Below are 9,772 nucleotides of genomic sequence, written 5' to 3' on the forward strand. Positions count from 1 at the left end.
TCTGCTGGTCAAACTCAATGGAAAACTGTCAAATGAAACATTAGTGACTTTAAGAGTCAATATGACACAGTGAAAATGGGTTTGATAAGTGTTTGAAGTCTGGAGGAAATCATGGTTAGTATGTGGTGGGTAACATTAGGGGGAAGAGGCCCTCACAGCCAAGTATTTCCCATTGTGTTAATGTCAAGAATAACTTCACTCATCCTTTGCCAAATGATTTTAGATTATCTGTAAAAGGCAAATGAGATACAAAGAAAAATTAACCTCATAAAATCCTACTTTAAGAATCAGAGAATGTCTACATTTGAGTAGATGCTATGTTAAGAATGAATTGCTCACAGCCTGGACAACATGGTGAAACTCCATCTCTACAAAAAAATACAAAAATTAGCTGGGTGTGGTGGTGTGTGCCTGTAGTCCCAACTACTGGGGAGCCTGAGGTGGGAGAATTGCTTGAACCCAGGAGGTTGAGGCTGCAGTGAGCTGTGATTGTGCCACTGCACTCTAGCCTGAGCGACATAGTGAGACTCTGTCTCAAAAAAGAAGAAGAAAGAAGAAGAAGAAGAAGAAGAAGAAGAAGAAGAAGAAGAAGAAGAAAAGAAGAAGAAGAAGAAGAAGAAGAAGAAGAAGAAGAAGAAGAAGAAGAAGAAGAAGAAGAAGAAGAAGAAGAAGAAATTGCTCATAATTAAGTAAAATGTTTGCTCAACTTTATTGAATGTCATTAGATTTATAGGAATCATTAAAGAATTTGACACCAGAGTCCGCCCCCCGCCTCCCCCCACCAAAAAAAGTCAGTGAAAGAGATGTGAGTGAAAGAAGTTTGTCAAGGCAAATGTGTGAAAGAATACGTGTGTACATCACCCTTTAAATGTTTTTCCTGAGTATTCTATGAAGTCTGGGGATCTTTGAATGCTATTAATCTTAGACAGTAAATTTTATAAAGAAACTCTTTAAAAGTAGGACTTAATTCTCCTCCATAGTGAGTTTTTAGGCAGAGGATATCTACTACGTGGATTCCTTTGCCTCTTGACAGGCTCAAGTTCCATCCGCCTCCCAGGCAGCTTTTTGAGTCTTTCATGGAAGCCTGCTTTTAATATATGCCATAATTTTCTTCTTAATTCAAGCCACATGTTCAAATTTGAGGCTTAAATTCTCATTCCATTGTTTTCTAAGAAATTTTAAACATTAAACAACGAGTATATAATCAAAATAATCCTGTATTACTTATAACTGAATAACTATTTTCAAAGAAACTTTCCTCCCTAATGAATAAGAATGCAATCTCCAAGTGTATATAGGGTGCTGTGAGTGAAGAAGCTTGAGTTTGCCCCATCAGCTTCTGCAAGGTTATTTTTACATATAGTCTCATGCTTATTTGTATGGGGAAGTTCTTTTTCCTGGAAAAGATTTAACTAAGCACAAAACTAAAATCCAGAGCAGGGATAAGGGAAGAATGCAGGTGTTCTTAGTGGAAATATCGGCATCAGGGAATCTTTCTCTTAAACACTGGAACTGGTAGAGTTGAAGAACTTCTTCTGTGAAGCAGAAACAAAAACAAAATTGTCATGTTTAGAGAAACACAAGAAACTGTGGCTTTCCTCTGGAAATACCGGGCAAGGACTGTCATGTATACTGGCTTCTAGTTTGGTTTACTGAGCTGCTGGAATGAGCTACCCCTACTCCATCTGATAAGCAATAATGGTGAAAAACACACATTTATCTTAGGAACTTCTCATAAATTCAAACTAGTTCCTATTTTGACTGCCCAGGAAAGGGAAACTCTTCAGTACAAGTTGGAATCTGAAACCCCTTGTTATGCCTAACTTACTTTCTCAATATTTCCATTATTTTTTGTATCCATTCAGCTTGAGGGTCCACACACACAATTGACTTGTTCTTCTTCCAGATTCTGGGGGAAAATAAAAATTAAATAACTCATACTTACATTTTAGTCAATCCTATACTTTTAATAAAGAAAAGAGTTGGGTATGAAAATAATTATTCCTAGATGAAGTGAAATTGGAGCTGGGCAGTTCGGGACCTGGAATAGGTGATTTGTAGCATGGGGTCAGAGGAATAAGAAAACAACCATTTGTGGACCAGTATGTGTGAGCTGGTGGGGTTGAATCCAAAGCTGAGAGGGCCTCACATGTCAGAGGTTAGTGTTTTGTTGATAACTTTACGTGTATTGGAGAACAACCAAATAACTGACTCCAAGATTGGCTCACTTCTAAAGTTATATCACAATATCTTTAAAATGGCTTATCTGTTGCACTGTATTTGGGAGAACAAAATAAGCGATAGAAAACACTCTCTTGAGAACCCGAATTTCACTGAAAAAAAAATTCAGTGCAATTTCACATGGTAGGCATGCTGCAGAGCAGATTGCTTGGAGTGACATCTGCATTTTGTCGAATTACCACTTAGCAAGATTTTTCCTTCTCTAAGACATTAAGCAAGAGCAAAAGTGGCAACAATAATTAATAGCTAATATTCATCAGGTACTTATAACACACCAGGCACTATGCTTGGCAGGTAACATGGATTATTTCAATTAATCTCACAAAAATCCTTTGCTGGAGAAACTATTATTTCCATACCTTCTGATGATGAACTTAGGCTTAGTGAATTTAAATAACTTGTTCAAGATTGCACAACAAATACATGATACGGCAGGATTCAAATGAAGATTATCTGACTCCAGAGCCCACACTTTTCTTCACTGTTTTTCATGAGCATGACCTGAGTGGTTACCAAGTGCCAGACATAGTGTTAAATGCTTTATCTGCAGTGGAAAAGTGAGGTCTCCCAGACAGCAGAAAACTGGGAGACTCTACCCTCTACAGGTGTGAACTTAAACAAAACACAATTTCCCCTTATATGTCATTTATCTTAGTTATAAAATGACAAACAGCCAGCAGCATGGTAGCTCATGCCTGTAATCCCAGCACTTTGGGAGCTGAGGTGGGCGGATTGCTTGAGGCCAGGAGTTCGAGACTAGCCTGGGCAACTTAGTGAGACCCCATCTCTACAGAAATAATAATAAAAAAAACTAACTGGGCATGGTGGTGTGCACCTGTAGTCCCAGCTACTCTGGAGGCTGAGGAGGGAGGCTTGCTTGAACCCAGGAGGTTGAGGCTGCAGTGAGCCATTATTGTGCCACTGTACTCCAGCCTGGGCAGCAGAGTGAGATCCTGTCTCAAAAAACAAACAAACAAACAAACAAACAAACAAACAAAAAACCCCCAAACACAAAAAAACAAAAACAAACCACAAAAACCCCAAAACAAAAAAGACAAACAGCAAGGATCTATCCATCTAACTCTGAAACTGCACCTTTGCACGTAAATCTTAGAGAGGTCACAGGGCATGGAGAAGTTGGGTTTTCAGACAGACACTTTCAATTGGGTTTCAGAGTTCATGATGGAAAGACAGATTTCTGGTCATCTGGACTCAACGGTATTTTCACCTCTGACTGGCATGAATTTCTCACAACAATTTGAAACTCATTTCTGTATCTGGTTAAAATTCAGAAATGCAGAATTTGATGAAAAGATATAAAATCAGATTTTTGTCATTTCAAAACAAAGTTAAAGCAGAGAAAATTAAGGTGCATTACCTTCCTTGGTTGACAGGCAAGAGACTTGGGTCATGACAGAGGAAACGGAATCAAAAGAAAGGGGTCCCAGTTTTCTAAACAGCCAGGGGAACTGCTCCCAAGTAGTCCATGGCTAGAATTCACATCTCTGAGTTTGATGGCAATAATTGTAGTTTAGTTAGACATTATTGTTAAAGACATTAGTGAAATGCCTTTTTAGTGAAAAATATAATGCCTTTTTAGTGAAAAATTACCATATGTACTTTTGATATCCCGTATTTCAACTGGTCCAAGGCCCCAAGCACTGGTAACAAAATGTAACAAAGAGGAAGTAGCTGCTTACAAACATTGCAAAAATCTAAAGAAGTCCATGAGAAAAGCCACTAATGAACGCCAAGTCAGGGATGCCCTGAGAAAGATGCTGTGCCTAATACTTCAAGGTGTCGCAAAGAAGAGGCTTTAGAATGGGGAAAATGTGAATGGAGTCCTGGCTAATGCACTTTCTTCCTTTCTTTCTTTCTTTTTGAGATGGAGTTTCGCTCTTGTTGCCCAGGCTGGAGTGCAATGGCGTGATCTCGGCTCACCGCAACCTCCACCTCCTAGGTTCAAGCGATTCTCCTGCCTCAGCCTCCCAAGTAGCTGGGATTACAGGCATGGGCCACCACACCTGGCTAATTTTGTATTTTTAGTAGAGACGAGGTGTCTCCATGTTGATCAGGCTGGTCTCGAACTCCTGACCTCAGGTGATCTGCCCTTCTCGGCCTCCTAAAGTGCAGGGATTACATGCGTGAGCCACCACGCCTGGCTGCTAATGCACTTTCTGATCCTTTCTGATGGTGTGTCTCAGGCAGTTAGTTAACCTTCCTAAGCCTCAGACTGTAAGGAACAATAGACTTACCTTAATAAAGTGGTTGAATAAATAAAATTAGTATGTGCATGTAAAACACTTAGCTCAGGGCTGCTGCAAACTAAGCTCTTAATTATTAACAATTTTCATTATTAGTTTGAGAATTTTTAGCAACACTCAAGTAAATCTCTTCGACATTCTTGAGTAAGGCTACTACTGTATGGTAACATTTGATCCGATTTCATTGGGAGAAAGAAATTTATTTTTCTCTTGAAACTTACATGATTTCTTTTCTTGGACAACCATTCCCACGGGGCAATATTTGAATTCGATCAATGAAGCGGCTAGGGATAAAGACTGAGCTCTCTTGGGCACATCTACACCTCAAGTTTGTGTAATAGACCTCCAGAACACCTGTAAACACAGAATCAGTTATTTTAATCCATTGGCATGTAATTCATAACTAGAATTTAATTACTAATCTTTCATACTGTGCATTTGAAGATTTAAAAGTTTCAAGTCAATGCTTCCACCCATATGTCTTTAGTTTGTATATTTCTGCTTGTCTTGGCTTGAGTATTTTCAAATGTTTTCTACCAAAACTTTAAAAATAAAGTTAGCTTTTAGGCCAGGCAGAGTGGCTTACACCTGTAATCCCAGCACTTTGGAAGGCCAAGGTGGGAGGACTGGTTGAACCCAGGAGTTTCAGACCAGCCTGGGCAACAAACGGAGACCCCATCTCAAAAAGCAAACAAACAAAGCAAAAAGAAAACAAAACAAAAATTAGCTTTCAAAAAAACACAGCACTTTTTGAAATTTGTGATAGTGTTATATTTGTACTCAGGTGATAGTCCACATAATAAAATTTGAGAACAGCCTCTGTAGGGGCTTACAACTCAGTTATAATTAATGCAATATAAAACCAGTGGATTATCTTCACTCCCAACACATAAAAACCGAGGACGTGACCTGGCTCTAGAGCCCTGGGAGCAATAACATGCTGGAACAGAGTTTTCTCTATCAGACTCTCTGCCGTCCTCCCCTTTCCTCTCAGAAAATGTCACAAACGTTTTTGTTTAATATGTTGGTCCTCTGTCTGGGTTGCAAATCATTACAAAACAAAAGGCAATCATAAAAATTCAAAATTCTTTTTATTTAACAAAAGCAATTAATGCTGGATGGGTACCATTAGTACCCATCTCATGAATTTTAATGGGATCTAATGAAATCTAAGCAAAAGACAGTTATCAGATCTTTTCTATCCATCCTACTACTGTGCTTGACATACATTTATAAATAAAAAGGCTCAACTCTCAAGGTGTGTACAAGTTAGTAGGGGAAACAAGCAAACAAAAACTAAAATACCACAGAAGGTTGTATTACGCTCAAAATCTAACGTGCATACTGAGAACAGAAGATGTGCTAAGAGCTACCTCTGCTGGAAGCCATGGGAAAGCCCCATGGAGAATGCAAGAAATTAGGGTTTTGAAGAGTGAAAATAACATGTAAAGCAAAATTAAAACTGGGGGAGAAACCTCCTCTGTGTTTTAAGAACAAAAATTTGGTCTTCTAAATCTGAACAGAAGGCTTCTTTCTGCACATGTATCCATTCCTTCAGCCACATAAAAACTTACTACTTCAACTGGATATTTATCTATTGACACAAAGATAGCTGCCCCACTTAGACATGGAAGTCTGCTTCTTTGCAGAATGTGTATAAATACCCCTGGTGTACTGACAGTGGTGTACTTGATGTCAGATCTAACCATTTGAAATTACATGAAGCATGTTCACTGCAAGAGACCAGTAGAGGTCAATGATCTTTAAACCCTATATAGGGTTGGGTCAGAGTGGGTAACATTGAGAGGCAGAACAAAGAAGAGCTACATGTAAAGAATTATTTATAGCAGGAGCTGAATCTGAAAAAGGCCGGGAATATACAAGCCTAATATAATTCACATGAATATTGGACTTCTGGTATCTCTTTTTTCTATAAATAAAAATCTTAACAATATAAATACTTCCAGGTTTGAAGAGTTAACTTCCTAAACACCTTACTTTGAGAAATCTAGAAGGAACAGAGCAGTTTTTTCCCCCTTTAGTCAGACTTCCCTGCGGTTTTTAATTGAAAGAAAATTGAAGTGGTTAAAGACTATTTCTGTTCAACAAACAGTGAAACGTAAGTGAAAGTCCTCACCTTGGACTGGAGAGAGGCTGCTGACCAGCAGCATGAGAAGCAGAGATGTCGAGATGAACTTCATTCTGTCTGGAGGTAGAGTTCAGACTTGAGCTCTGAGTCCAGGCTGTGGGTTTGCAGTACCAGAGACTCCTATTTATTTATACCAGTAAGGGCCCTCCCACTGCCTTTGTCTTCAGTAGGTCAGCTGCATCATCAGTTTTAAAAGCCCCCAAATATTGCTGAGCTTGCTTTTTTAAAACTTCTCTTGCAAACTTTATACATTTGTTTCAGAGCACTATAATAAAATATTTCTTGCAAACGTAGACTATAAGTGCCAGAGACGCTGGAGAAATCTGAGGGTGGGGAGAAAGGAAAATCTATCAGCTTGGAAGCTCTGAAGCACTGTCTTTAGTAGCGCTATTGGTGATGGTGGCTTTGATTGCCTCTCTCGGTGCAGGTTGAGCCAGGTTTCTCAGTGGCATTAGACATGTACTCCATGACGTTGGGGACTCCGTCGAGCACATCACATCCCTAGCATGGTGGAAGGGATTCCGGCCTTTGGTAGGTGCTCAGTAAATATTTGCACAGCAAATGAATGTCTCTTTATATACAGATCCTAACGCTGATTATGCGATTGATTTTTCCTATCAGTCTTTTCAATCTCTTATTTTACTATCTGAAATATATGATTACTTATATAATCTGACCATCATGGAATTCTTAGAAGGGGGCAGTAGGCGTCCCCTGCTTTGTGTGCCTGTGTCTGTGTGAAGGGAGGGAGACAACAGCCTTGAGGAAGAGAATCTCTCTGGCTGTCGTGTGCAAGTCCATGAGCTTGAGAACCATGTGGCAGGGGAGGGAGTCATTAGAACTACATTAGAGGGTGAACCCTATATTACAGTCTGACATAAACACATGTGAAGTTAGGTTTTGATTCCACCAACTAGTCCATGGGGACGATCAGCCCACAGCCTATCCCATTTTCTAGGAGCTCTTTGATTAAAAAAAAAAAGTATGTAGACTGGCTAGTCTGGCCTAGAGTACCACTAAACTGCCCTGGAAGTGGACAAGGATGATGTATCAAACCAGACCCACCGATCTGCTAAGAAATCAGAGGTTTTGGGCTTCCTGGCGCAATTTCCTAAACAATTTGGTTTTTGCTAATCAATTAGCATTGTGGATGTTTAGCATCCCAGGTGCCTCGGTATTCATGGGGGTGGAAGTGGAGGAGTGGTAATGCCACACGACCTTCACACAAAAGCAGTCCTCCAGTCGGCCTGAATGCAGTGATAGGGCACTCATTGATCTTGAGGCAGCCCATTCTATTGTTTGGCAGTTCTAGTTGTTAGGATGTTCTTCCTTATGTATATGTGAAAGCTGCTTCCCTAGTAGTTTGCTTATGCTTGTGTTGTGATAAGGGGTTGAATTTTGTCCTAATTCAACCCCTTATCACAACACAAAACAATTCTAAATAGTCTTGTATATGATGGCAATCCAAATATATGAAGGCAGGGTGTGTCAGTTGTGTCCTCTGCAAAGCAGATGCTGAGACAGACATTGCAGTAAAAGAGGGTTATTCAGAACAACTCCTGCGATAGACAGAAGGAGGAAGGAGGCAGAATTGGGCAGGGGGAGCCTCAGATTGCAATGCTGATCTGGTGAAGTCTACAACAACTCAGTGGGGAGCTCCAGAGGGAAGACTGTTTATTAGAGGGGCCCACGGTGGGCAGAAATCTTCAGACTCTTCTACCCCTGCCGTGCTCGGTCCTTAGCTGGGCCTCCTCAGGAACAACACGGTCTCTGGTTGAAAGCTGAAGCAGAGCCCGAGGAGGTTATTAGTAGAGGCTGTCAGCTAACTGCACTCCTTGCCGCTGGCCAGCAAGTTATTTCTTTAAGAGAGAGTTGAGTAGGGTACCTTTGAGTGTCACTCAGGGTTATAAACTAGAGGTTAACAGCACAAAGTCTGAGCTCAGCCTGGCAATGACTTTGGACAGGTCACTTAATTTCTCTATGCCTCATATTTACCACTTTCCACATGAGGATAATAGGAATTCCAAAGGGTTGTTTGGAGAAGAAAGCACCTGGTATATGTAAAGGGTTCGGCCGAATACTGGCATGTAGAATGTATTCAATAAATAGCCTGCCGTTCTGTCTGACTATCTAATCTGTTCGGGAAAAAACTGCTCCATTGCTTCTAGACTTCTCAAAGTAAGGTGTTTAGGGATTTCACTCTTCAATCCATCCGCCACCCCCATCCATCCATCCATCCATCCATCCATCCATCCATCCATCCATCTATCCATCCATAAAATATCTTACTAACTTCCACTCCAAAACCCACTTCAAAAGTAAATACTCCTATTTCTTTGAATTTATAACAGTTTGAAACTCTCTCACCATCTTGGTTTACCTTTTTGAAACCTGTTGATCTTTTCCATTGTTCCTCATAAATTATAACTACCTTCCCTTTTGCCTTTCCATCACCCTCTCTGACTCACAGCCACAGACACGCTTACACTTACATGCACACATCTGAACATTATATTACCTCAATTATGGCTTTGCCAGTACAAGCTAGAGGAAGCCCGTTACCTCCTTTGTCCTAGCACAATTCTTCTATTAGTAGATTCCTAGACTGAATAACATTATTCTAGTCACTTATGTTGAGTTGGTAGGCAGTAACCTTCCTGTTTTTGAAAATGGTCAATTTCTTACAGTGTCTAATTCATTTCACTCTTTTGTGATATGATCTTGAGACCCAAGTATAGAAGTTTTACATTTACCTCTAAGTACTAAAGTACTAAGTATTTTATTGTGAGAGCAAAAAAATGAGTGATGCTGACAAGAACTGGAAGAGTATAGGGACAAAGTTACCTGAAAGAGAGCTCTGAATAAACCTAGGAAACTCCTAAATTGGCTGCTATTAAAAATAGGACCACCAGGTCAAGGAACTAATTGCAGAACAATTCTAAAATCTGACTTCAGTTTCTTTAATGCCCAGAGTTCTGGATTTAGCTTATTTAGACCAAAGAAGCCTTATTCATGTCTGCCCTAAGATGGGGCTGGAGGTTGGGCAGCTCTCTGATAGCCAGATGATTCTAGAAGTTTCAAGTCCAACACTACATGGTATCTTATGGTAGAGGTATAA

The 9,772-nt window shown here is 40.0% G+C and overlaps 1 protein-coding gene across 1 annotated transcript; it reads right to left on the reverse strand.

Moving 5' to 3' along the window:
• Nucleotides 1-685: 685 nt before the first annotated feature.
• CXCL13 (C-X-C motif chemokine ligand 13) lies at nucleotides 686-6,752 on the reverse strand. The gene is made up of 4 exons (XM_032163985.1): nucleotides 6,643-6,752; nucleotides 4,727-4,859; nucleotides 1,829-1,909; nucleotides 686-1,535 (listed from the first exon to the last, which is right to left on the reverse strand). The coding sequence occupies exons 1-4, from the start codon at nucleotides 6,704-6,706 to the stop codon at nucleotides 1,484-1,486; spliced, it is 330 nt and encodes a 109-aa protein (XP_032019876.1). The 5' UTR covers nucleotides 6,707-6,752; the 3' UTR covers nucleotides 686-1,483.
• Between the last annotated feature and the right edge of the window lie 3,020 nt (nucleotides 6,753-9,772).

The sequence above is a fragment of the Hylobates moloch genome, unplaced genomic scaffold (genome assembly GCF_009828535.3).
Source record: "Hylobates moloch isolate HMO894 unplaced genomic scaffold, HMol_V3 SCAFFOLD_2, whole genome shotgun sequence".
Lineage (NCBI taxonomy): Eukaryota > Metazoa > Chordata > Mammalia > Primates > Hylobatidae > Hylobates > Hylobates moloch.

What these genes read in the sequence shown, in the direction of transcription:
- CXCL13 (XM_032163985.1), bottom strand. Translation starts at nt 6,706, where the DNA reads ATGAAGTTCATCTCGACATCTCTGCTTCTCATGCTGCTGGTCAGCAGC. An exon ending in TGTCCAAGAAAAGAAATCAT is followed by an intron (nt 1,910 to 4,726) that starts GTAAGTTTCAAG and finishes ATTTTCCCCCAG; the next exon opens with AATCTGGAAGAAGAACAAGT. An exon ending in ATAATGGAAATATTGAGAAA is followed by an intron (nt 1,536 to 1,828) that starts GTAAGTTAGGCA and finishes TCTGCTTCACAG; the next exon opens with AAGAAGTTCTTCAACTCTAC.